At 38.1% G+C, this 26,856-nt stretch overlaps 1 protein-coding gene and 1 long non-coding RNA gene across 3 annotated transcripts in view; both read right to left on the reverse strand.

Moving 5' to 3' along the window:
• The window catches only part of LOC139984980 (uncharacterized), a 57,073-nt gene that overhangs the window by 24,772 nt on the left and 5,445 nt on the right, over window positions 1-26,856 (reverse strand). The window contains exon 1 of one of the 2 annotated variants that reach the window (XM_071999146.1): window positions 4,043-4,264. The exons of the other annotated variant lie outside the window; for it this stretch is intronic. Coding sequence (XP_071855247.1) covers window positions 4,043-4,259 — 217 coding nt within the window. The 5' untranslated portion in view covers window positions 4,260-4,264. Of the gene's footprint in view, window positions 1-4,042; window positions 4,265-26,856 lie in introns of those variants that run through there. 2 annotated transcript variants of the gene reach the window in all.
• LOC139985001 (uncharacterized) lies at window positions 7,610-11,484 on the reverse strand. The gene is made up of 4 exons (XR_011799251.1): window positions 10,839-11,484; window positions 9,791-9,973; window positions 9,193-9,406; window positions 7,610-8,668 (listed from the first exon to the last, which is right to left on the reverse strand). It is a non-coding gene; the product is annotated as an uncharacterized lncRNA (long non-coding RNA).

The following is a 26,856-nucleotide window of genomic DNA, read 5'->3' on the forward strand; positions in this document are numbered from 1 at the left end:
CCACGTAATCTCCTAAGCTCCAGTGTGGTGAGATTCAACAGTTGTAACCGCCTATAATAAGGAACACTCTTTAAGGAACTAATCACCCTAGTAGCCCTCCTCTGGACCTTTTCAAGTACTTCCTTATCCTTAAGAAAATAAGGGTTCCAAGCCTGCACAGCATACTCCAGATGAGGCCTAACCAACTGCTTATAAAGCCTAGAACTACTGTATGATGTCCTCTTTCAGAAAAGTGAAGTTCCTCTTGATTATACCTAAAACCCTATTACCTCTTTTAGCAGCTTCAAGACAATGTTTAGAAGGTTGCAAAGATGAGTCAATGTAGATACCTAGGTCTCTTTCAACAGAGACCTCCTTTAACTCCACACCATTAAGATTGTAAGTAAACTTTTGGTTACTACTACCAATGTGCATTACCTTGCATTTATCGATACGAAGTGATTATTCGCAAGGCAGCCCGGCAAATAACGTACACAGACACCTTATTCGCAGGGCTGTGACGATTTTGAAAATAGGTTTATAGGTTTTGCTATAGATACCAGTCAGTTTAGGGGCCTTCAAAAAGCCAACCTTTTGGGCCCAAATAGTCTTAGCCACTTCATAAGCTAATTTTTGGAACCCCAGCAGTTCAATTTTAAAAGCTTATTTTAAGGGAGCTTATCTTGGGATTCCCCAAAAGCCGATATTGCCTGAAAGCCAATATGGTCAAGGGTGTGACCCCCCCCCTCCCACACCTTTACATGCAAATGAGCAGTCACTCTGCAAAAACAAAAGTGAAAATGAGGGATGACATTTTTTATGTTGGCGGTACTAATGCTAGACTGGTTCAATCTTAAGGCCCTAGGCTCCCAAAACCAATCCTAACAGCATTAAGATAGGAATCCCAAAGGCCAATAAATTCCTCAAAATATAGAGGCTCCCAATTAAGACTCAAAAAGAAAGCTGGTGCCCAAAAGCAAACTCGAATAGGCCCAAAAGTTACTGAGCCTGTTAACCCAGTCTAAGGCTGCCCTGTGAATAAGGTGTATGTGTCTGGCTATTCGCAGGGCAACCCTGCAAATAAGATGCTTGTGTCTGGTTATTCACAGGGCTGCCCTGCGAATAAGGTTTATGTGTCTGGCTATTCGCAGGGCTGCCCTGCAAATAAGCCCCACCTTATCGATATTAAAGAGCATTTGCCACCCTTGAGACCAGGAAAAAATCTTATCCAAATCCGCTTGAAACTTCTCAGAATCGCTTTTGGAAGAGACCTCAGAATACAATTTGGTGTCATCAGCAAACTTCTTAGCTGTACACAAAATATCTCAGTCGATGTCATTTATATAGGCAACAAACAACAAGGGACCCAATACAGACCCTTGTGGAACACCACTAGTAACGTTCTGCCAAGAAGAAGCACAGCCTTTAATAACCACCCTCTGTTCCCTACTGTATTACCAAGCAAATTCCCGATCCAAGACAGTAAATTCCCATTGACACCCATGCTCTTCAGCCTAAGTAAAAGACGCTGATGGGGAACTTTATCAAAGGCCTTCTGGAAATCCAGGAACACAACATCTACCGACTTCTGCCTATTTAGTGAGCTTGTTACATCTTCCATAAACTCAAGAATATTAGTGAGACAAGACCTCTTTTGACAAAAGCCATGTTGAGACTCTCTGATCAAAGACTGACTGCTGAAGTGACAGACCATATACTTTTTAACAATAGACTCCATGACCTTACAAACTACACTAGTGAGACTAACAGGCCTATAATTACAGGGCTTAGACTTACCAGTATCACCCTTCTTGAAAATTGGGGTAATATTAGCACATCTCCAGTCCCTAGGAACATAACCTTCATCCATAAATTTACTAAAAACCAACGAGAGTGGAACGCAGAAATGGTGTGCAAAAGTCTTCAACAAATACGGATGGATTGCATCCGGTCCAGAAGCTTTAGAAACATTTAGACAAAGCAGCTCCTTTAAGACAACCTCATCCGAAAATAAGACCGTATCCAGTTTAGGCCTATCACTGCCCACCTGAAAATCTGGAATACTACTCGTACTGTATCTTCCCTTGTGAAAACCGACACAAAATAGTTGTTCAAAAGATCTGCAAGATCCTGACTATCAGTAACTATATTATCAGCCCGTGGTGCCCTAAGAGAACAATTGCATCTTTAACTTTCTGCTTTGACCTGACATAAGAAAAGAAGGCCTTTGGGTTATCCTTAATTTTTAGGGCAATGCTTTTTTTCGAAATTCAATTTTGCATGAGAGACTAAGCATTCTACTGTACCTTCAGCTGATGAATTTTAAACTTGGCCAAAACAGATTCAGATTTAGTCCTCCTAAACAACTTCCACATTCTTCGTTTTTGCCTAATTGCACATATAACTTTCTTATTCATCCAATGAGGCATACTGCTTTTACGACGACGATTCTTCCACGGAACATGATTTTCCATAATGACCTTTAATTTATCAGCAAAACAAATCCAAGACTGAGAAGCACTCATACTGTATCTCTAAACAAATTAATCTAATCTGTACCCTTTAGTAAAGTTTCAATTGCCTTAAAAAAACCAGGGACTTTTTCATTGCTAACAGAATTGACGACTTTGCAAACAACATCAAAAGCTAGTATATCATGATCACTAGTTCCTAGTTTTCCTAGGCCGTCAAATCAACAACATTGCTTGGATTAGAACTCAAAACAAGATCCAGGATGTTATCCCCACTAGTAGGGAAAGTAACATGTTGATGTAAAAAGCAATCTTGCACAACATCTAGAAAATTACTACCCTTCCTACTACTAGAACCATCTATCCAATTAATGTCAGGAAAATTAAAGTCGCCCATTATAACAACATCACCTTTAGCAGCCTTTCTTAGAATTGAATCAAACAGCACAACATCATTATCATCGCTGCTGTTAGGAGAGCGGTAAACAACACCCACAGTGATAATGTCCCTGGACCTCTTGGACTTGTTTGTGGACAACTTGCACCAGACAGAATTAACAAAAGCCCCTTGCAACTGTGATTTCTCAACACTTACAATGTCATCCCTAACATACAGTAAAACTTCCCCACCAACCCCATTATGAGTATCCCTTTTGTCCTGACGATACACAACATACCCCGGGTGAGAAACCTCAGCACTATCAATGTCCTCCCTTAACCAAGATTCGGTGATACCAAACACATACGGTTTCAGATCCTCAAGAATCACAGTAAATTCAGCAAAATTTTTACGAATACAAGTTTCTAGCATTGGTAAAGACAATCTTCAGCTTATCCATGAAACTATGTACCTTAGCATGCCTCCTAAAGTTAGAACTACTGTATGACTATCACTTTTCTTGCTTTCAAAACGCCTATAATCGCCTCCACTAGGAACATAATCCTTATCCACAATTATTCCTGACCTCATCGCCCCCCCCCCCCAATTTAGTTTATATTGACAGAGATTCTTGTGAATACAATTCCTCTGGACAACTGAGCCAAATCTAGCTCTCTTTTGGATATATCCAATCTTCCTTCCACATTTCATATCGACATTAAGGGTTACAAAATACGTTTACAGGAATAGTGGAGTCTTGAGGGCCTTTTTGAGTATTTGTGGTTCTCTGTTTCCAGGATGATGTTCAAATGCTTCGAGTTAAGAACATTTTAGGATTTTTGCCGAAGATATACAGAGCCAACTAATATCAAGATAAATCTTGGAGGATAAGTGCTATATACAGACATTACAGTATTAAAAATTTCAGAGGTGTTTCCCATGTAAAATACAGCGAATAAAATTATTAAATTATCTGAGATGCCAGGCCTGTGATCAAGGAATTTCAAGTATTATAAACGTTCACGCTTATCATATCACTTATTGAAGCTGCCTCTAAAACCACTGAATTATTCATAGCCATGCAGTATACAAAATCAAGTATATTCCCAGGAAAGTATGTTTTTAAAGTGGGGTCATTCTGTGAACATATTATTTGTCCGGAGACATTGGTTATACTTATACAATATAACTAGACATTTCGCGGAAACGCTACCTGTGTTAAAAGTGTTATCATGTAATGGTGACACCGGCTCCACCTTTACGGATATCTGAAACATTTTCTTTCCCGTAGATAAGTGCTCGGTTGATGATCTTCCTCTAATATTGCGGTTGATCCGTTTCGTCTTGCGATTTCTTTTTCTAACTCTAAGCTTGGTAATATTTAACAAGAGCCGAACGGTTCCTTGCTGAGTATTGTGTATCATCACCATAGAAACTGAACATAGCTGTGTCTATGTCAAGCCAATTGCTCAATAAATTGAAAAACATGGATTATCGGTCGAAAAAACATGTTTATTGACCGATAAACCATGTTTTTCGATCGAAAAACCATGTTTATTGACTGATAAACATGGATTTTCGGTTGACAAACACGGTTTATCTGCGAGAATCTATGTTTATTGCTTGAAAAACATGGATTATCGCTGATAAACATTGTTTTTCGGCATTAAACATGTTTTTTCAGTCGAAAAACAAGGTTTATCGGCCATAAACTGTGTTTTCAAGCGATAAACATGGTTTTTCTGTGTCAATCTATGTTTATCTGCGATATTCCATGTTTTTCAAGAGATAAACATGGATTTTCGAGCGAAAAACATGGTTTATCGCCGATCAACCATGTTTATCGCCAATAAACCATGTTTATCGCATAAAAACATAGCTACGGTCCAGCACAATCCGCACATGGCCAAGTGCGGAACAATAATCGGCAACGCACAGGCTTCGTACATCTTCATCGATATGACACCGATCTCACGACACAAGCTAAGTCCGCTAAGTACCTTTTTTCGAAAAAAATGCACGTTATGAATAACGAACCTTATGAACAGTGAGTGTCAGTGACCCTTATGACTAATGGTCCTTATGAATATCGGGCTGACCCCATGAGTTGAACATCAATTGACATGTTTCAAACACAATTGAAGGTCAATTGATATCACAGCATATATGCTGTGTCTGGGTAGGCCCGGGCAGGATGAAATTTTCAGGGCGGTGAGGGTGAATATTCCTAAGAAAAAGTGTTGTTATAGAGGGAAAATTTCCTGCAGTGTTACACCTGGAAACCTCGGCATAGGGCTTAGTAGTGGTATTGCTACTGATCTTTCAGGAGCTCTGGAAAAAAAATCGTCAACGTTTCCCAAATACAGGGCGAATCTTTGATAGTGTATGGGCCTATAGTAACGTATGGTAACCTATAGTGAATAGTGAAACTTTTACTCAGTCGGACACAGAACCTATATTGAAGCCAAATATAATTAGCAACAATATGATTAACCATAACATGATAGCCTTACTCAGCTGTTAGCCGTCAATGGAGACTTAAAGATATTCTTTATTGGTCCCAATTATAGCACACTATAGCTAGGAAAGTTTTGTGACTACGTAATCGACCTGCCACGGTCGTAAATCAACCTTTTAACATCATTAGGCTCTTTGAGTAAACACTGTGTGGAAATATGTTCATGTCTACAGTGAAGTTAATCATAAAGCGTTCACACTTAGACCCTCATACAAGAAAAAATGTGTGGCAGGCGTTGCAAACTAATTGGCAAAAAGAGGACATTTACGACCAAAGCAGGTCGATTACGTAATCATAAGAAACTTTTCCATGATAGCGTGCTATAGTTGGGGTCTATACAGAAGACCTTTAAAGTCATAGGAAATAGCCATAGAGCGTACTAGGAACTCCTTTATACTCTATGGAATAGCCTTATTGCATAATATAAAGGCTTACAATAGTCCAAGGGCTAAGAGAAGTCAAAACTACCGTTGAAAATTCCGCAGTAAGCTGGAAAGTCTGTGTATGAAATTGTCAACAGAAGGTTGGGAATTTGATACTCTCTCCTCTCTATTCGGCAAAGGCGCCAACGCAGAATTTATCAGGATATACAACCGTGAGCACACCATGAACAGTCTCACATCGGTAACAGGGGCCATATTTCGTTGTTCCTAATTACGGATAGGTCCGGGACCAACGAAGATAGGGTACGGCTCACCCACATGCGGCTTCGGAACCAAAGATTTATCATATATATATATATATGTAAATACATATATATATATATATATATATATAACATGTAGAGTTTTCGAAGTAGTTCCGATAAATTTTCATCAAATAAAAAACCATGATTGATCGCCGAAAAACTATGCCTATCGGTCGATAGACATGGTATATCGCCGATAAACATAAATTTCGGCGAAAAAACATGGTTTATCGGTCGAAAAACCATGTTTATCGCCGATAAACATGGTTTATCACCGATTGATATAGATTTCGGCGAAAAACATGGTTTATCGGTCGAAAAACCATGTTTATCAGCGATAAACATGGTTTATCGCCGACAAACCATGTTTATCTTTCGAAAAACATGGTTTATCGCCGAAAAAACATGGATTTTCGAGAGATAAACTTGGATTATCGGTCGATAAACATGGTTTTTCGACCGAAAGTCCATGTTTTTCGATTATTGAGCATTTGGCTTGCCATATGTGTCTAGAAATATCCAAGTCCTCCAAACCAACACCGTACCGGTACGCGAGATTTTTTTCCCCAGCGCGGTCAAGGCCATCATTTGCATACCTCGCTTCTCATTGGCTGGGTCCGTATACATAAGATTCATTACAGTATCAACTAGAAGCTGATTCACATACCACAAGCTCATCACATACCTCAATTCACAAGGCCACTTCCCAGGTGAAAATTCCAGTTAATACCTGTTGAACTGGTTTTAACAGGTACCTGTTGCAACTGGTATTTGGTGACAGGTAATAACAGGTATTAAATGGTATTAACGGGTGTTAACTGGTATTGACAGGTATTAACTGGTATTAACAGGTTTCAACTGTTTTCAACAGGCATAACAGTTTTTAACTGGTATTAACAGGTATTAGCTGGTATTAACAGGTTTCAACTGTTTTCAACAGGTTTCAACAGGCACAACAGCTTTAGCTGGTATTAACAGGTATTAACTGGTAATAACAGGTTTCAACTGTTTTCAACAGGCATAACAGTTTTTAACTGGTATTAACCGGTTTCAACTGTTCTCAACAAGTTTCAACAGGCACAACAGCTTTTAACTGGCATGAACAGGTATTAACTGGTAATAACAGGTTTCAACTGTTTTCAACAGGCGCAACAGCTATTAACTGGTAATAACATACTGTATGAAGTGGTTTCAACTGTTTTCAACAGGGGTAACAGGTTTTAACTGGTTCTGTTTTCAACATGTCTTTACTGGTATTGAAAACGTTTGAACAGGTAAGAACATGTATGGAAGGTTTTAAGCTGGTTATAACAGTAGGATTTTCCACAGGTTCAATTGTTTTCAACAAGTTATCTGGTGAAAACAGGTGGCGAAGAATTTCAACAGGTTAAAATTACTCTTTACAGTTGCACATGATGTAGGTCTAACACTTAACAAGCAAGTTAAGGCGAGGGAGAACTTCCAGCAGATGGAGTAAAAATCACTGTTGACAAAAATCTGAAAATATCATTTTATTCCAACAAAGTTAAGACAAGTTAATGCATCAAACATGAATGGCAAAAGTATAGTACTGCACAATAATGCAAAGTTGAGAGCAATGAAAAAGAAAACATAAATTTGGAGTCTAACAAGAAAGCAAACTTCTGAAGTAAACGCTTTCATATTACACATTAAAAACTTACATATATTATGAAATACCAACTAAATATGTTCATTAAAACAATGATTTCATGTATTGCTGTGGCAATTAAGAAAGGAAACTCTATCTGTTAAAACAATATAAAGGTTAATTTTTTATCAATCATTATATCAAAATAAAAGTTACAGCTGAATAGATAAAAGTTATTCAAGAGTTAGCATTACCAAACTATGTAGTGTGCAATTCTGCATGCTAGGCAGACAATAATAATAGCAAGTCAGACAGTAACCTTTTGAAAGGAATTCGTTCTTAAATTGGCTACCAATCAGATCTTAAAAAACAATATTTACCTACAAAGCATGTATTTGTAATGCATATTTATACTGAACACATATGTGACGACAATATACTGTCTATTCTGGAGTTTGAATAAAAATCTGAATACTGTTTAATGGCATTTGTACATACTGATTACTAGAAATGTTAGTTCTTTAAAAAAAATAAGGCAAAAGTGGAAAGATGACTTTGCCAAGTAAAAGTCAACATCAGTCTATAATAGTCATGGTTAAACCACTTTCAAGAAAAAACTGTCCAGAAGATCTCCATTGAAAACTTAAGTTGTAATTGACAGCAACATACTTTCCATTTCCTGAATTTAATTGAAAAACTAAATAATAAATACTATATAATGGCAAACAATAACTGTTTAAAACATAATAATAAATATGGGTTTAATCCTACTTTGAAAAAAGAACTGTCTACAAAAATTCCTCTGAAAAGTTAACTTGTCAGTGACAGCAATATGCTGTCAGTTTGAATAAAACTAAAGACTGTTTAATGGTAAGCAATAACCATTGAAAAAAATAATATGATACTAATGTTTTAAGGCCTTCTTTGTTTTACGATTGACGTCAGCTTCTCGGATATGTATTTGCTGAACCTTGCAGCTTCCTCAGTAAACTGCAGCTTTCTTTCAAACGTTCCACGAATTGTGCTGCAAGAAACAAAGCGTATGAACACTTAAGAATTGACTTATCATGATTAACAGTAACAGTGTGGTCCTAAAACTTAACAAACTCTCTTGCATTGCTAGATGAGTGCTTTCATGGAAAGTTAAGGTCAAACTTTCCTATGGTTTAGAATGTCTCACGATATTTATCTCTGTTGGTATCCAACCTGAATGGACTAGCAATCACAGTCTAACCAAGAACAGTCTTTTGGTTTAGAATTTGGGTTTGCTCAATCTTTTGGTTGGAAAAACTACACCACTATGGTAGTTTGATTGTAGGCTTCCTGTCAGAACTCAAAGGCAATTAAGAACCAACCAAAATGATATCAGTTGTTAACTCATGATACTGGAATGCATAATCCCCCTGATAAATAGTTCTGTCAGTGTTAAAAAATTAGTTACTCCTGAAAAACAGCTTATTCAGTAAATTATATTGTACACTTGTGTACTAAGTCATGAGCTTGTAATATAAATGGTAACTTGTTTGAAAGCTTTTCATAATGACTAACCTTCCATAGCATTAAGCTTCATGGGAGACAACAGCGGTTTTGCATCTCTGTCACTGTTGAATCGTGTGCAAGCATTCCCAACGACTTTCGTTTTCAAAGTGTTGGTACCCCAAATCAACACCAGTAAAGTCTTCACGAACATAGAGTGTTTCTCTTAACTACAAATGGCCTCCCACTTGTCTTCAGGAAGCCCAAAATCTGCACCAATATTGACCTGTGAACAGAAAATATGATATACCTGTAAGCATATATACAGATATAGCACATGATAACTCACATTATCATAAACATACATTAACATTAAAATTTTATATCAACATATTGGGAGGTAAACATTTAAATCAAGGTCCCTCAAGTTATAAGCCAGGAATAGCAGCTTTACCAAATAATTACTAGCTTTGCACTATAACACCAAGTTATTTTTCAAAGCTTAATAACCATGTTTATAATTATCCCAAATCAGTAAAAAATTGGCCAAACTTATGACGCTTGTACGTAAATGATGTACCAGACTGTTTTTGATATATTATATATAAACAGGTTATGAAAAGTATCTAAATAATATCATTACACATTTGGGTACAATAGTTAAACTCACCCTTCCATTTTTTTTTCTATGGCACTTGTTCCTTTGCTTTTTGGACTCTTGGATAAACTCTTAATATCATCTTACACCATTATGTCTTTAAGCCATATACGTTCTCCTCTTCTGTTGTTGCCTCCACACTGGTGTCGTACATCACAGGAAACCTCACCTGGATATTTGGTTTTTCAATTCTTCCTAGAAAAAGGAAATAGCAAAGCAGCAGTAGTCATGAATCATTTTAAAAAAATGAAATAAAGTTGTCACCACAAAGTGATGTGAGATTTGCTTCCACAATAGTCTGAAAAAAGGATTCCCAAGGTCTGAAGCAGACTGTATAAAGCTGAACATTTGAACCAGAGTGTCATCATTGCAACCAGAATCAAATGCCCAGACTACAGAGATAATAAAACATGGGCTAAAACTTTGTTTGTTTTTAAGATCTAAAAATACAAGATTTTAGAAACACAAATGCACTGAGCCAACTTATTTATAGGCCTAATTGTTTTAAGTTGTTATTTTGCTTGCTCACTTAACAAGTCTTATTTAGACCTAGGCTAGAGAAGAAACAGTTCTTTGTCACACTAAGTCAGTTTGTCTTTCAGTCGTTTTTTTAGTCTTACTAGTAGTAGTACTAAAGTATATAATACCAGTGACTAGCCAACATAATTTGTTCAGCCTACTGTAACAGTAAGTTTGAAGGTCTAGCCTTGTTTTATTCAATATCACATAGCCTACCCATTTAGATTCACATGGGAAATTCAAGAAATCTTTACCAAATGAGTGTAGACCTAAGCTTCAAGTAAACTACAGTATTGAAACTCAGTCCCAGCATTTGTTTGGAAATAAATTAGAAGATTATGTGCGACTGTTCAATCTAGCCCAATACACACATAACACATTGTTAATTGGTGTTTAGAATGCACAGTTTAGTGTTGAGAACGCACTGCAATACTCAATAGAAAACCTAGGCTACTCACTGTCATTGCACTTGTGTATCGCGAAACGCTAGCCTAACAACGGTCACAAGTGCCAGTGGCCTAACAATTAACGTTAGATTTACCTCCAAGTTTAAGGAACAACAGGTAAGCCGATGGTGGCGGTTAATACTTCCATTCTTCTATAGATCTTCTTGGGTGATTAATAGTTGAAAGTTGCTTAGAGTGATCGTATTAAACCATGCCAAGCAATGCTTACGCTGTGCAATGCAAGTTGCCGTTGCTCCTCGGTTTCGAAATTGAATATGGTGTTGAAGTCAAAGTTCAACCTCGTACAAAATGTGATTATCGAAAAAATTTAAAAAATTGTCTTTGGCCCCAATTTGAGAATTTCATGTCACTAAAAATTACAAATGTCATTAATTGATATCAAAAATTTAAAACAAAAGTAAATAAGAAAGAATTAAATCATAATACAATTTAAACATTAATTATTTTTATCTTGATCTTGACTTGGCAATATGTGTCTTACTTTCTTAGACTATGAATCACTGATCTAAATATAGATGCGAGCTCGTCTCAATCTTTTGATGTATGTGTATGCTACGTATTCATATACTATCTGGAAGAACTCTCTCATAAATTTAATATGTGAATTTTTCATTTTACCTTAATGTACCAAATAGGATAAACAATTCAGTGATCAGACATATGTTATACCACATCTTTGCAGTGGCAAAGCCAGCGAGGGCGGGGAAGGGGGGGGGCAGGGGAAAGAGTACCTCCACAAAAAATTTTGGGGACAGATGTCCGACGGTGAAGAAAACGAAGGGAGCAAAAAAAGAGGAAATAATTGCATTATTTTGCATATAAGCCCTTTATGAGAAACACAAATTTTCAAGCCCCCCCTCCCCTCATAAACCTTCCCTGACAACGGTGATCCACCATTATGTGCCTTAAAGTGGAGACAGAAATTTGAACCAACTGGTACGTGTTGAATGCAACTGGTGTAACAGGTACCTGTTAAACCAGTTGTTTTCAACAGGTACCTGTTAAACCAGTTGTTTTCAACAGGTACCTGTTAAACCAGTTGTTTTCAACAGGTACCTGTTAAACCAGTTGTTTTCAACAGGTACCTGTTTAACCAGTTGTTTTCAACAGGTACCTGTTTAACCAGTTGTTTTCAACAGTTACCTGTTAAACCAGTTGTTTTCAACAGGTACCTGTTAAACCAGTTGTTTTCAACAGGTACCTGTTAAACAAGTTGTTTTCAACAGGTGTTTTACCTGTTGAAAGCAACTGGTTTAACAGGTACCTGTTAAAACCAATTGGTACCTGTTACAGCTTACAGGTAATTTACCTGTTGCAACAGGCAATTAACTGGTATAAACTGGTTTTGGTCACAATGCCTGTTAAAACCAGTTGTCGTTAACAGGTACCTGTTAGTCCCTGTTGGTTCCGGTTAAAACCAATTGAAATTGTAACAGGTATTAACAGGAATTTTCTCCTGGGTTTGCTACACTCAAAAAAAGAAAACAGTCTAGCAGCAGAATGTACAATGGTACGCGTTTGAGTAGAGTTAATTTATTTGTCGGTGTGTTATGCCATGGGTATAGAGGGTCTGTGGTTATGTATCGCACAACTCTGTTGCTGTAGTTAAAGTTAAATCAAACCGACACAGTTTGAAGATGGTACAAAAAATCACCATATAATATAAACGTAAGACAATTTCTGTGTTCAATAACTATAATCCACAGTGGCAGTGGTACTATACTAACATGCATGACTTATAACTAGGCCAATATCTTTCGTATTATATTATCTGAAACCGTGCCAAAGGGTCATAATAAACCGTTTCAAAGGGTCAAAATTTTGAAATTCAAATCATGTCTATGCTCAAAATTAAGAGTCTATCGGTTTAAAGTTTAAAAGCATCTCAAGTAAATAGTCAACCATGCAGAAACGGTCAAGCTGTTCAATGTTTCTAAGCAGTTTTGAAGCGATCAAATGCCTGGTACTTATCTGCGTACATTGCCATCGCTGTACTCTGTACAGCAAGTTCAACCATCACTTGTCAAAACTAAAACTTATTCGATTTAATGGCTTTTCAGATTTGGATCATCAACCTAAGTAAAGAAGGACAGTCATCTACAATAAGACGTGTACACTCACAGTCCATGGTCGCAGTATTGTTTAACGAACGCGTGTTTGTGTATGGATGCTTTAAACAATTGTACAATTGTGCTATGAAACCAGCCGTAGCTGGTCTCGAACTCGACCGAGTCTTCGGGTAACATGACGCATTTCGGGAAGGGGCGACCGCGCCCTCCCCCCCCCCCCGAGCGTATTTTTTTTATGATAGCGCTATTAAATTCAAAATAGAAAATGCTTAGATATGCAACTTACAAGGCCTGGTAAGTGTCATTTCCAGCGATCTGGGAGGCATTTTCGGCCGAAATTTTCTTGTATGCTTCGCGCCAACTTATGGTGGCGCTCCGCTGAGATAGTTGCCTAGAGTCGTCACCCCTACCTTGGCAAAGTCCTCGCTACGCGCCTGTCCGAATTTGTAAAGCAATCAGCAGATATTAAATCATATCAGTGAGCATGAAAATGGCGTTCCAGGATGAACAGCTTCAAAACTGTCCATGTGTGTAGTCAAAGGCGAAGGAGCCCAATTTGATTTGGGGAGCTGTAATGACTTGCCCGAAAAATATGACCAACATTTTCGCACGCTCCGCGCGCGTTCAACATATTAATGTCAGTATCATATAAGCAAGCATCGGTTATTACATCGCATGCCATCATGTACCGTTCGGTCACTGAAAGTTGCGCAGTATACCGCGGGATGCTCATGTAAACAACGAATTGTCCTATGTAGATGGAGAAAAAGCATGGAGGTCCAATTATGTCAAAACTCTCTTTTACTTAAGTAATAGTCGGCCAAGTTAGAACTTTATTTTAATTACCAAGGAGATCATATTTAAGCTATTCATTTCCTTTAAATTACATCATTGCAATTTATTTTTCTTTCAGTAGGTGCCCGAAAAATTCTCAGCATATTGCCCGAATTTTCAGAAAGAAATATTTCGTTAGGCCCCCCCCCCCGCCTCCTTCACCTAGGCTATGTGTGTAATGTTCGGTTTCGGAAATATCTGGTATATTTTTCATTTCCTTCAACGAATTCGAAGTTTAATTATAGCCGTTATAAGAGGTTTCAATATTTGTACAATAAATTAACTGTGTCTGAATTTTCGAAAATTTCCTGACCAACATTTTTCATCATACTTCCCTCTATTCTTGCGATTTTGACCAGTCTGTTAGGGGTTCAAGGAGGTTTTTCTATATTGGTTGTACATAGATGAAATTTTTTGCAACATTATGGGTATGTTTTGAAGTGAGTTTTATCACGAGAAATGTGAATTTTGAAATTCTGAACAAAAAATGGGCTTAAAACCTTCAAAAGTGGGGCTGTCGGGTATTGTGGGCCCCGACATAGAATCACCTACAAAAAGCAATGATCCACAGGAGATGCGATGAGGTCGAACATGATGTGTGACTGGTGACAATCTTGAAAAAGGTTATGGATGGAAAAAACTATTGGGAAATACTTGGTTCTCAGGCAAAAGTGTACATCTGGTTGGTCATTTTCAAGCCAGAGAAGTGCCATTTCCGGTGATATGGGGGCTATCAAAACCAGAAATTTTCTTGTACGTTGAGGGACAACCGATGGTGGCGCTCCGCTTAGATAGTAATTCGCGCCCCCTGGATTAGAAAATCCTGGATACGCACCTGCAATGTAACCTAAAACTGCATCCAAATCCCCAAAAGGCAGCTGACCTAGGTCTGGCACATTCTGTAAATAGGAGGCAATGTCATGAGAGACACAGCCTGACACACATGAGAGTCTCATGCACCATCACCTGAGTACTCTATGCACTAATTCTTCAAAGGCAGATCTGAGTCTTTCATTCACTCTCAAAATAAGAGACAGTTTCCTGAATAACTCAGCCTGACACACATTAGGGTCTCATCAGTGCACCATCATCAGAGTCAGATCATGGTGGGGAGAGCGGTACGCGTCCCCGCCAACTTTTTCAGTGGTGGGGACATGATATACCGTGTCCCCGCCAATTGTCTTGACCAAACGCTGCATTTCAAATTCCCCTATATTGAACTTTGGCCTAGTTTGATCCAGCATTGTGCAAATGACATGCTATATAAAAGACGATAATTATTACTGTTGAAACTGTTAGGCGTGACTTCTCCGCTGAAGTATTAACACATGCAATCATATGAAACTTAATCTACACAAGAGACTGGTAAATCGTGGTCGGCAAAATGGACTGGGTGCGAACAAAACAATCGTTAACAACTCATACTGTGTGTTGGCAATTTGAGCTAGCTTCACGTCCTGCAGTGTTTCCACTTACAGTTGAATAACCTGGAATTTGGTCAGTTTCGGGAGACCTGAGGGTCTCATGCACAATCACCTGAGTACTCTATGCACCAAATCTTCAAGCAGATCTGAGTCTTTTATTCATTCTAAAAATAATGTCCAGATAAAGAAATAATTTACTTGTTAAAACTTTATTATTAAAGAACAGATGAAGAGTATAAAGAGGAGAGGGTTGTAAGAGATTGCAATTTTCGTTTTCATCAAGTATATTAAACACATCAAAATCAATAACAGTAATATTTATAAGGCAAAATATAATCAAGTCACTTGGTTAGAATAAGTGGCCAAGGTGAAACAAACGAATTATGGTAATGCCAATTTTAAACTTTAATTCACTAAAATAATGACAATAGCTCTTCAAGTATCTTCATTTGTCCAAACACTCCATCCTACATCTCTTACTTTGATAAGTATACTATGCAAACACTCCATCCTTCATCTCTTACTTTGATAAGTATACTATGCAAACACTCCATCCTACATCTCTTACTTTGATAAGTATACTATGCAAACACTCCATCCTACATCTCTTACTTTGATAAGTATACTATGCAAAGACTCCATCCTACATCTCTTACTTTGATAAGTATACTATGCAAAGACTCCATCCTACATCTCTTACTTTGATAAGTATACTATGCAAACACTCCATCCTACATCTCTTACTTTGATAAGCATACTATGCAAACACTCCATCCTACATCTCTAACTTTGATAAGTATACTATGCAAAGACTCCATCCTACATCTCTTACTTTGATAAGTATACTATGCAAAGACTCCATCCTACATCTCTTACTTTGATAAGTATACTATGCAAAGACTCCATCCTACATCTCTTACTTTGATAAGTATACTATGCAAAGACTCCATCCTACATCTCTTACTTTGATAAGTATACTATGCAAAGACTCCATCCTACATCTCTTACTTTGATAAGTATACTATGCAAAGACTCCATCCTACATCTCTTACTTTGATAAGCATACTATGCAAACACTCCATCCTACATCTCTTACTTTGATAAGTATACTATGCAAACACTCCATCCTACATCTCTTACTTTGATAAGTATACTATGCAAGCACTCCATCCTACATCTCTTACTTTGATAAGTATACTATGCAAACACTCCATCCTACATCTCTTACTTTGATAAGTATACTATGCAAACACTCCATCCTACATCTCTTACTTTGATAAGCATACTATGCAAACACTCCATCCTACATCTCTTACTTTGATAAGCATACTATGCAAACACTCCATCCTACATCTCTTACTTTGATAAGTTTACTATGCAAACACTCCATCCTACATCTCTTACTTTGATAAATATACTATGCAAACACTCTGTCACAACCCGTTCGGAGATAACCCCCTCAAGTATTTTATTGATTGCTTTACGTGTTTATTTAATTGGATGCTAATTATTTAGCCATGGTTTTGTGCATCCTTAAGCATTACGTAATCATTTCTTTGTTAACGAGTATCGGAATTCCGTCGGCATCGGGTATAAATAGAACAGTAAAGCCACGTGCTCTCTCTTTTCAATCTCGGTCTTGAACCGAAAGCAAAACCGTAAGTTGCTCTTGTTTAATTATAACATGTTAGCTCAGAATTTTAGTTCAAAAGAAACCAATTTCCACCTTCATTGAGATAACATGGACTCATTACTTTACGAATTAAATTCGGTGTTTTTGGTACTTTTATAGATTGCAAAAGAGGCAGGGAAGAGGCTAAATTAAAGCTTGATTATGAAAAGAAAGAGAACGTGAAACTAAGAAAAGGAAAAGGCCGACGCTCGTATAGAAAGAAAGAACATTCATTTGTATTAACCATACACGTTGACAGAACCCTCAACGAAACAACACTAGGACCATAAGAAGGAAAGGATGCCATATGAAGTATAGAAGTTAAACGATTAAAAGGATATATATATATAGAAAATGATGACTTTTAATTGTTCTATGTAACCGCTATTAATTTTATTGTTGTTGTTAGTAATTATATCGAACCTTTGAAACTCATATACTCTCTCTGTCCGTCTTTACACCGTTGTCGACTGCTCTCTTGAAAAGAATCCGTGACATTTATGGGGGCCTGTCCGGGAATTTATTAAAACGAAATTTATGAAAACTTTTTAAAGGTGAGAGCAGATAACTGACATCGGGTTTAGAGAAGAGAGATTATATGTGTTTCGTAATATATTATATGTTGTAGTATTTAAGATCAGTACCTAATCAGTAATCAGTACCTATTGAAGGCCAACTGTGTTTCTACCTGACCGAGCTTGTAAACTTGTAGTTACTGTAATGGATACTCAAATACTGGCGGACTTAGGCGCGTCGTTTGGGCTTAGTGGAGCTGATTTACATAAGTTTGTAAAGGAAGAGGGAGAAAGAGCTGATAGGGCTAGGAAAGACGCTGATGCAAATGCGCGTGATTTGAGGGCTCATGAACTAGAAATGAAAAGACAAGAAAAGGAAATTCTTGAACTTAAGACAAATTTAGAAGATTCAAAGAGTAACAGACAGTTTGACAATAGGCCAAATTTATTGAATAGGGCTCCTGCACCCAAGCTTCCACCGTTCAATGATAACACTGATGATTTAGATGCGTACATTGAACGATTTGAGCGTTTTGCCACTGCACAAAATTGGGTTCGTAGTAGCGAGTGGGCTATAAATCTTGGTGCATTACTACAGGGAAAGGCATTGGAAGTTTATTCTCGCTTGCCCGTAGCAAAGGCTACTGATTACGACGAATTGAAAGATGCCCTCTTGAGGAAATATCAACTAACGGAACATGGTTTCCGTCAAAAATTCAGATGGGCTAAATCAGAAACTGGGGAGGGTCCCGTCCAGTTCGCAGTACGACTTGAAAACCTCTTAACGCGTTGGGTTGAAATGGCTAAAGTGGCAAAAGAATATACCAAATTGGTCGATTTGCTGTTACGAGAACAATTCCTTAACGCATGTTCCAAAGAACTTTCGCTATTCATCCGCGAAAGAGCTCCGAAATCGATAACGGGTTTAACTAAAATGGCGGAACAATACTTAGATGCACACGGGGGAGAATTTCAAAACTATTCTGCCGCTAAAAGAAGACCCTCTCAAGGGCACCCCTCCCATTCCCAGCAAAATAAACCGTCGCAAGGTAATAGTTTTAACCAACGTCCTGACAGACGTAAAGTAGGTCCTGAAGCCTGGGCCCAACCTCCTTTCGCAAGGCGACCTAGCAGGCAACGTCAGTGTGACATATGCCACAAATTGGGTCACACCGCAAGTGAATGTTGGTTTCGAACCACTCCACAGAGTAGAGCAGCCGCAGTAACTGAGAAGGATGTTCCTCATGTGTCGCATGAAAGAACATGGGCAAATCATGAACTCGAATATGAACCTGCTGATCATATTGGTACAGTTGCATGTGTGATGGTGTCTACACCAAATAGTCAGTTAGGTAGTTGTTGCGTAAATGAAGGAAAAGTAACCCTTAAGTGTGGAAATACGTTGCCATTGATGAGTGCGGCATGTGATGTAAAGTTTTGTCGGAAAGCTCCTGTAGAACAAGGTCGTGTAAATGGAAGAGTAGTTAGTGTGCTTAGGGATAGTGGTTGTGATGGTGTGATTATACGTCGAGAATTGGTTTTACCCGAACAATTTACTGGGCAGCTGAAACCATGGGCATTAGCAGACGGTACTATAAGAACAATCCCCGTAGCAAGACTACGGATTGATACACCATTTTTTCGGGAATTGTAGAAGCTTGTTTCCGTAATCCATTGTATGATATTCTCCTAGGAAATATAGATGGTGTTAGGGGACCTGGTGATCCAGACCCTAGTTGGTCAAAAACAACGGATGGGAAATCTAGAGAGAAAGTTGGAGCAGTTCAAACTAGGGCTCAGAAAGCTGCCATTGGTAAACCGTTACCAAAACTTAATGTTCCAAAGGCATTACCAAAAGTTAAAACGGGGGATTTTAAGAAAGCTCAAATGGGTGACGTAACTTTGTCGAAATGTAGAAGATTAGCGGTTTCTCATGAGGAGGCACCCTTCAATAGGTTTGGGCGTACTCATAGTTATGTGTGGCGAAATGGATTTTTGTATCGCAACTTTAAAGTGATTATTGGCGAAGTTGAGGATACTACTTTACAACTTGTAGTTCCCAAAGCATACAGGCAGTTTGTCATGAAGATGGCCCATGAGTCGATACTCGGAAGACATCAGGGTGCTAGAAAGACTAAACATAAGATATTATCTGATTTTTATTGGCCAGGTTGCCAAGCAGATATAACTAGATTTTGCAGAAGTTGTGACGTATGTCAACGAACTGTACCTAAGGGTCGGGTCGGTAAATTACCCCTGGGTACCATGCCTTTAATCGAGACCCCCTTTCAGAGAGTCGCTATAGATAAAGTCGGACCAATCCAGCCCAAAACTGATCGAAATAATCGATACATACTTACAATTGTAGACTATGCTACACGTTATCCTGAGGCAGTAGCCCTTCCCAGTATCGAGACAACAAGAGTTGCCGAAGCTCTAATAACTGTGTTCTCTAGGGTAGGTGTTCCGAGAGAAGTTTTAACTGATCAGGGCACCCAGTTCACGTCCGACTTGATGAGGGAAGTCGGTCGACTTTTATCTGTGCGTCAACTTACGACTACCCCCTACCATCCTGCCTGCAATGGGTTGGTAGAACGGTTTAATGGGACCCTAAAACTCATGTTAAGGAGAATGTGTACCGAACGCCCACGTGACTGGGACAGATACATAGACCCCCTCCTATTCGCATATAGAGAAACCCCTCAAGAAAGTACGGGCTTTGCCCCATTCGAACTATTGTACGGTCGTAAAATTCGGGGACCAATGACAATACTCAGAGAATTATGGGCTGACGAGGTAGACGATCCCACTGTTCGAGGAACGTATGAGTATGTTGTTGAGTTGAAAGAACGCCTTCAGCAAACATGTAAAATGGCTAGTCAGGAGTTAGCAAAAGCATCGACTAGGTATAAACGTAACTATGACAAGAAGACAAAACATAGATCATTTAATGTCGGGGACTCGGTGCTTCTCCTACTCCCCAGTGATACCAACAAATTAGTGTCACAATGGCGAGGGCCCTACAAAGTAGTACAAAAGTCTGGTTCATTGGACTATAGTATCGATGTTAATGGTAAAATCAAAATGTTTCATGCAAATCTGTTAAAACGGTATATTAATCGAGAAGCAGAGGACAAAAGTATGACCACCGAGTGCAAGGGAATTGATGATGGTGGTTTGGTAGATGTGGTGTGCAGTGCTGTAATTGTAGAACACGATGCACAATTAGATCCTGAAACTCAGGAAGGTCATATTAACCAAAATATGGAGTGTAAAGATGTAGGTTATCTAGAATTGACACCAACCGAGGTAGAAGAAACTTATCAGAATGTAGAGGTCAATCAAAACTTAACATGGGCGCAAACTGAGAAAGTTAAGAGAATTTTGTATAATTTCAAGGATGTGTTAACTGACCGTCCAGGTCACACCCAACTTGTAGCACATAGTATTAAACTTACTTCTGATGAACCTTTAAGAGTAAAACAGTACCCTATTCCACATGCTATGAAGGAAGTTGTTCAGGAAGAGATTGATAAGATGTTACAGATGAAAATAATTGAACGATCCGATTCACCATACAGTGCACCGATAGTTATTGTTAAGAAAAAAGACGGGGGTAACCGTTTCTGCATAGATTATCGACAACTAAATAAACTAACAGTATTTGATGCTGAACCTATGCCAAGTATGGATGCAATAGTAACCCATCTTGCGCAAGATCACTTCTTTTCGAAGCTAGATCTTAGTAAGGGATACTGGCAAGTTGCAGTCGAAGAAAACTGTAAACATTTAACAGCGTTTGCCACGCCGTCAGGGTTATTCCAATTTAATGTTATGCCCTTCGGGCTTGTTAACGCCTCGGCAACCTTTAACCGTATGATGAGAATTTTGCTCAAAGGATTACGTCATGTAGACTGCAATTTGGATGATATTCTTGTCCATACTCCAACTTGGGAACAACACTTAAACGTACTTAGTGCAGTATTTAAGAGACTCAGAGGAGCAAATTTGACAGCAAAGCCTAGCAAATGCTGCATTGCAAAGCAAAGGGTGGAGTTTTTAGGTCATGTTGTAGGAAAAGGAAAATTAGAACCCCAATTGGATAAAGTTGAAAAGATTAAGGCTGCACCAAGACCACAGACCAAGAAACAACTCCGATCTTTCTTAGGTCTGACTGGATATTATAGGGGTTTCATACCTAATTATGCTGCGATAGCATCCCCTCTCACTGACAAAACTAACCAGAATGCAAAATGCATTGAGGTTTCGATGACTTCAATGCACTAGACTTCTGCTTGTTAGTATAACCAGAACTACTGTAGCTGTTACAATAACACTATGGCATGCTAACACAGGTCAGTCTACTGTACGTGGTTATACACACCTCCATCAAAAGCAATAGGGTTCTTGTACTCAATGTTATGAATCCACACACCAAGTATTACAAAACCAAACCAAATCTCTAATAACTGCGCACATTAGGGTTGCAGAGGAGTCCACTTATGGACAAGTTAGATTGGAATATGCCCACGAAACTTCAAAGAATCAACTTGAAAGAAGCTAATACAGGTCACTGGAGGTCAACCTGAGGTCAAAGGTCACCCAAATGCAGTTCGACTATTGTATTACAATAGCGTAACTCTCAACCCTGTCAGTGGTAGTTTCACGAGTTATCAGGAAAAAACACATTTTGACCCATAAATGACCTTTGGTGACCTTGGATCACATCACGGTTATTTTTGAAAATGTGTCCCTACTTCATTCACAACTTGTCCTAATATACCAGCCATGTCAGACTTCGTGACTAGAAGTTGTTGCAAAAATTAGCATAAGTTGGGAGTTTTTGGCACTTAATCAACCTTGAATGACCTTGAATGACCTAATGGTTTTTATCAAAAATGTTCCCCTTGATGGTATGCACTCTGTCCTAAAATCCCATCCTTGATGGACATTTGGTTCTCACGTTATTGCAAAAATACTAGTTTTTGACCCCTAATTGACCTTTGTTGACCTTGGATCATATGACCGTTATGTTTTGAAACGATCCCTTACCCCATTCACAACTAGTCCCAAAATATCAACCATGTCGGACCCTGTCAGTGGTAGTTTCAAAAGTTATTGAGGGAAGAAAACACATTTTGACCCATAAATGACCTTTGATGACCTTGGATCACATCACGGTTATTTTTGAAAATGTGTCCCTACTCCATTCACAACTTGTCCTAATATACCAGCCATGTCAGACTTTGTGACTAGAAGTTGTTGCAAAAATTAGCATAAGCTGGCAGTTTTTTGCACATAATCAACCTTGAATGACCTTGGATGACCTGATGGTTTTTATCAAAAATGTTTCTCTTGATGAGGTGCACTCTGTCCTAAAATTTGTTTGACCTACAATGTACACACATAATGTTATTGATAGAAATGTATCAAAACCAATCTTTGGCCCCTCATAACTTGAGAACTGGGTGTCCGATTGAAGCGGGAGTTGGTTTCCTATATTCAGCACAAAAAGCTCTATCATATGTCAACAAATTTTTAAACTTATCTTTGTTCTGTTTTGTTTTGCCCCATATCTCCTAAAATGAGCATATTTTTTAAGATTTGACCTTTGACCTTTTGACCTCGCGGTCAGATGTAGTTTGACACGCTGATTCCAAAAAGCAACATGACAAGTCTGTGCGACCATCCTAACTGTACTTATTAAAAAACAAAAACATTGACCTCTGATAACTTCGCACACGAAGGTCGCACAGGGGTCAACTATGGACCATTTTGATCGGAAGGTACCTTTGAGATCCGATTATGGCCACGAAAATTCAAATAACCCAAAAAACTGATAAAGGTCACCGGAGGTCAACCTGAGGTCAAAGGTCACCTAGATGCGGGTCGACTCCCTGATTACAATAGCGTAACTCCCAACCTTCACGGACATTTGGTTCTCAAGTTATTGCAAAAATACTAGTTTTTGACCCCTGATTGACCTTTGTTGACCTTGGATCACATGACCGTTATGTTTTGGAATGATCCCTCACCCCATTCACAACTGGTCCCAAAATATCAACCATGTCGGATCCTGTCAATGGGAGATATTGCTTGTTTTAATATTTTGGTTTTTGGCCTCTAACTGACCTTTGGTGACCTTCACAGGCAACACAAAAAATAGGGCACATCTACTCAATGTGTTACTCATATACACCAAATATTAGATTGGTCCAAGCTTCCCTACTTGAGATACCGTGTTTACAAGCCAGGCGTCACACACACACACACACACACACACACACACACATACACACACGCATACATACACACACTCTCCGCCTGCATGAATGCATAGGTTACGATTTCATCGAAACCAAAAATAAGGAACCTAACAAACTAGTTTGGGGAGACAGTCAAGAAGTAGCTTTTACGTCTTTGAGAAATAAGCTCTCCAGCTCTCCGATTTTGCACCTGCCTGATCTTTCAAAACAATTTATTCTAAGAACAGATGCATCAGATTTAGGATTAGGAGCCATAATCTTACAAGAGCATGATAACGAGTTATTTCCTGTGGCTAACGCAAGTAGGAAACTGTTACAAAGAGAGAAGGCTTATTCTGTCATGGAGAAGGAATGATTTGCTTTAGTTTGGGGGATTAACAAATTCCAACGATACCTTTACGGTAGAGAATTTACCGTACAAACAGACCATAAGCCTCTAGTATTTCTTCAAAAGGCTAGATTAGCAAATCCACGTATTATGAGATGGTCTCTAAGTATTCAACCCTATAAATTGAGAATTGAAGCAATTAAGGGTTCATCAAATGTTGGTGCAGATTGTTTAAGTCGTTTGATCTCGTAATTGAGTCATTGTATGAACTTAAAGGAGTGTAAAGTAATTAAAGTGTTGAACAGTGTATCGTAATAATATTGTTTACTATAAGGAAATAATTGAGTTACAAATTCTAAGAATATCAAGAAAAAAAAGTTACAAATGTTTAAGAATGTTAAGAAAAGAGTTGTTGTAAATGTTTAAAAGTATTAAGAAAATGAAACATTTTCTTCAAGAGGAGGGGAGTGAAATGTCACAACCCGTTCGGGGATAACCCCCTCAAGTATTTTATTGATTGCTTTACGTGTTTATTTAATTGGATGCTAATTATTTAGCCATGGTTTTGTGCATCCTTAAGCATTACGTAATCATTTCTTTGTTAACGAGTATCGGAATTCCGTCGGCATCGGGTATAAATAGAACAGTAAAGCCACGTGCTCTCTCTTTTCAATCTCGGTCTTGAACCGAAAGCAAAACCGTAAGTTGCTCTTGTTTAATTATAACATGTTAGCTCAGAATTTTAGTTCAAAAGAAACCAATTTCCACCTTCATTGAGATAACATGGACTCATTACTTTACGAATTAAATTCGGTGTTTTTGGTACTTTTATAGATGGCAAAAGAGGCAGGGAAGAAACTAAATTAAAGCTTGAACGAGGAAAGAAAGAGAACGTGAAACTATGAAAAGGAAAAGGCCGACGCTCGTATAGAAAGAAAGAACATTCATTTGTATTAACCATACACGTTGACAGAACCCTCAACGAAACAACACTAGGACCATAAGAAGGAAAGGATGCCATATGAAGTATAGAAGTTAAAACGTTTAAAAGGATATATATATATAGAAAATGATGACTTTTAATTGTTCTATGTAACCGCTATTAATTTTATTGTTGTTGTTAGTAATTATATCGAGCCTTTGAAACTCATATACTCTCTCTGTCCGTCTTTACACCGTTGTCGACTGCTCTCTTGAAAAGAATCCGTGACACACTCAATCCTACATCTCTTACTTTGATAAATATACTATGCAAACACTCCATCCTACATCTCTAACTTTGATAAGTATACTATGCAAACACTCAATCCTATATCTCTTATTTTGATAAGTATACTATGCAAACACTCCATCCTACATGTCTTACTTTGATAAGTATACTATGCAAACACTCCATCCTACATCTCTTACTTTGATAAGTATACTATGCAAACACTCCATCCTACATCTCTTAATTTGATAAGTATACTATGCAAACACTCCATCCTACATCTCTTACTTTGATAAGTATACTATGCAAACACTCCATCCTACATCTCTTAATTTGATAAGTATACTATGCAAACACTCCATCCTACATCTCTTACTTTGATAAGTATACTATGCAAACACTCCATCCTACATCTCTTACTTTGATAAGTATACTATGCAAACACTCCATCCTACATCTCTTACTTTGATAAGTATACTATGCAAACACTCCATCCTACATCTCTTACTTTGATAAGTATACTATGCAAGCACTCCATCCTACATCTCTTACTTTGATATGTAGACTATGCAAACATTCCATCCTACATCTCTTACTTTGATAAGTATACTATGCAAACACTTCATCCTACATCTCTTACTTTGATAAGTATACTATGCAAACACTCCATCCTACATCTCTTACTTTGATAAGTATACTATGCAAACACTCCATCCTACATCTCTTACTTTGATAAGTATACTATGCAAACACTCCATCCTACATCTCTTAATTTGATAAGTATACTATGCAAACACTCCATCCTACATCTCTTACTTTGATAAGTATACTATAATGATGATCATTTTTTTTCTATTGTGAAGAGGAGATTGGGGAGAACTATTAATCTAGAGAGGAAAACAAATAGTAAATGCAGTCAAAGGATTGCAGGTTCAACAGCTCTTTGCTCCGCTTCCAACGTGTATATAAACAGGTACCTGTGAGGTACTTGTACTTATAAAAGATGGATTCTTACAGCTCCTACAGTATGGGAGACCCTCCACCACCACCACCCCCACCCCCACCCAGGTTGTCTGGTACACTTGTGTGAAGAATTCAAAAGTTACCATTGACCAGGGTAATCATTTCCTTGGTGAAGCGCTTTCAGACAGCGCTTTATAAGCATCATTCATTGATTTTGATCGAGTACATACTGTAAGGAATTTTTTCATGAACCAGAATGAAAATATTTCATGGTTCCTTGATGTTGTTCATTAGTTTCATTCATAGGGAAATTTCTAACAAAGCCCTATACAACAACAGCAATTTGCTGTATGCACACAAACTTTTGATGCCAAAGTAATGCTAAGCCCTGATATCAATTGCAACACACATCAGTGTGTAAAGACTATCTACCATTATCATCATACCAAGTTTGACGAAATTCCGACTAGTAATAGTAGCCAAGTAATTGCAATTTAGAGTAATTCACATTTGACCCCATGAACTCATTAACCTTCATGATATGAGCACCAAAATCAACAGGGTTCATCTACTTACTATGGGCCACCCACGCACCAAGTATGGTAATGATTGGTCATTCCCTTGTTGAGTTATCGTGCATACAAACTTTTGATAACGAAATATTGCTAAGCCCCCCCCCCCCTTATAAATATGAATGATATCAATTGCAACACACATCAGTGTGTGAAGACTATCTACCAATATCATCATACCAAGTTTGACAAAATTCCAATAAATAGTAGCCAAGTTATTGCAATTTGGGGTTTTTCAC

The sequence above is a fragment of the Apostichopus japonicus genome, chromosome 17 (assembly GCF_037975245.1).
Source record: "Apostichopus japonicus isolate 1M-3 chromosome 17, ASM3797524v1, whole genome shotgun sequence".
NCBI classification, from domain to species: domain Eukaryota; kingdom Metazoa; phylum Echinodermata; class Holothuroidea; order Aspidochirotida; family Stichopodidae; genus Apostichopus; species Apostichopus japonicus.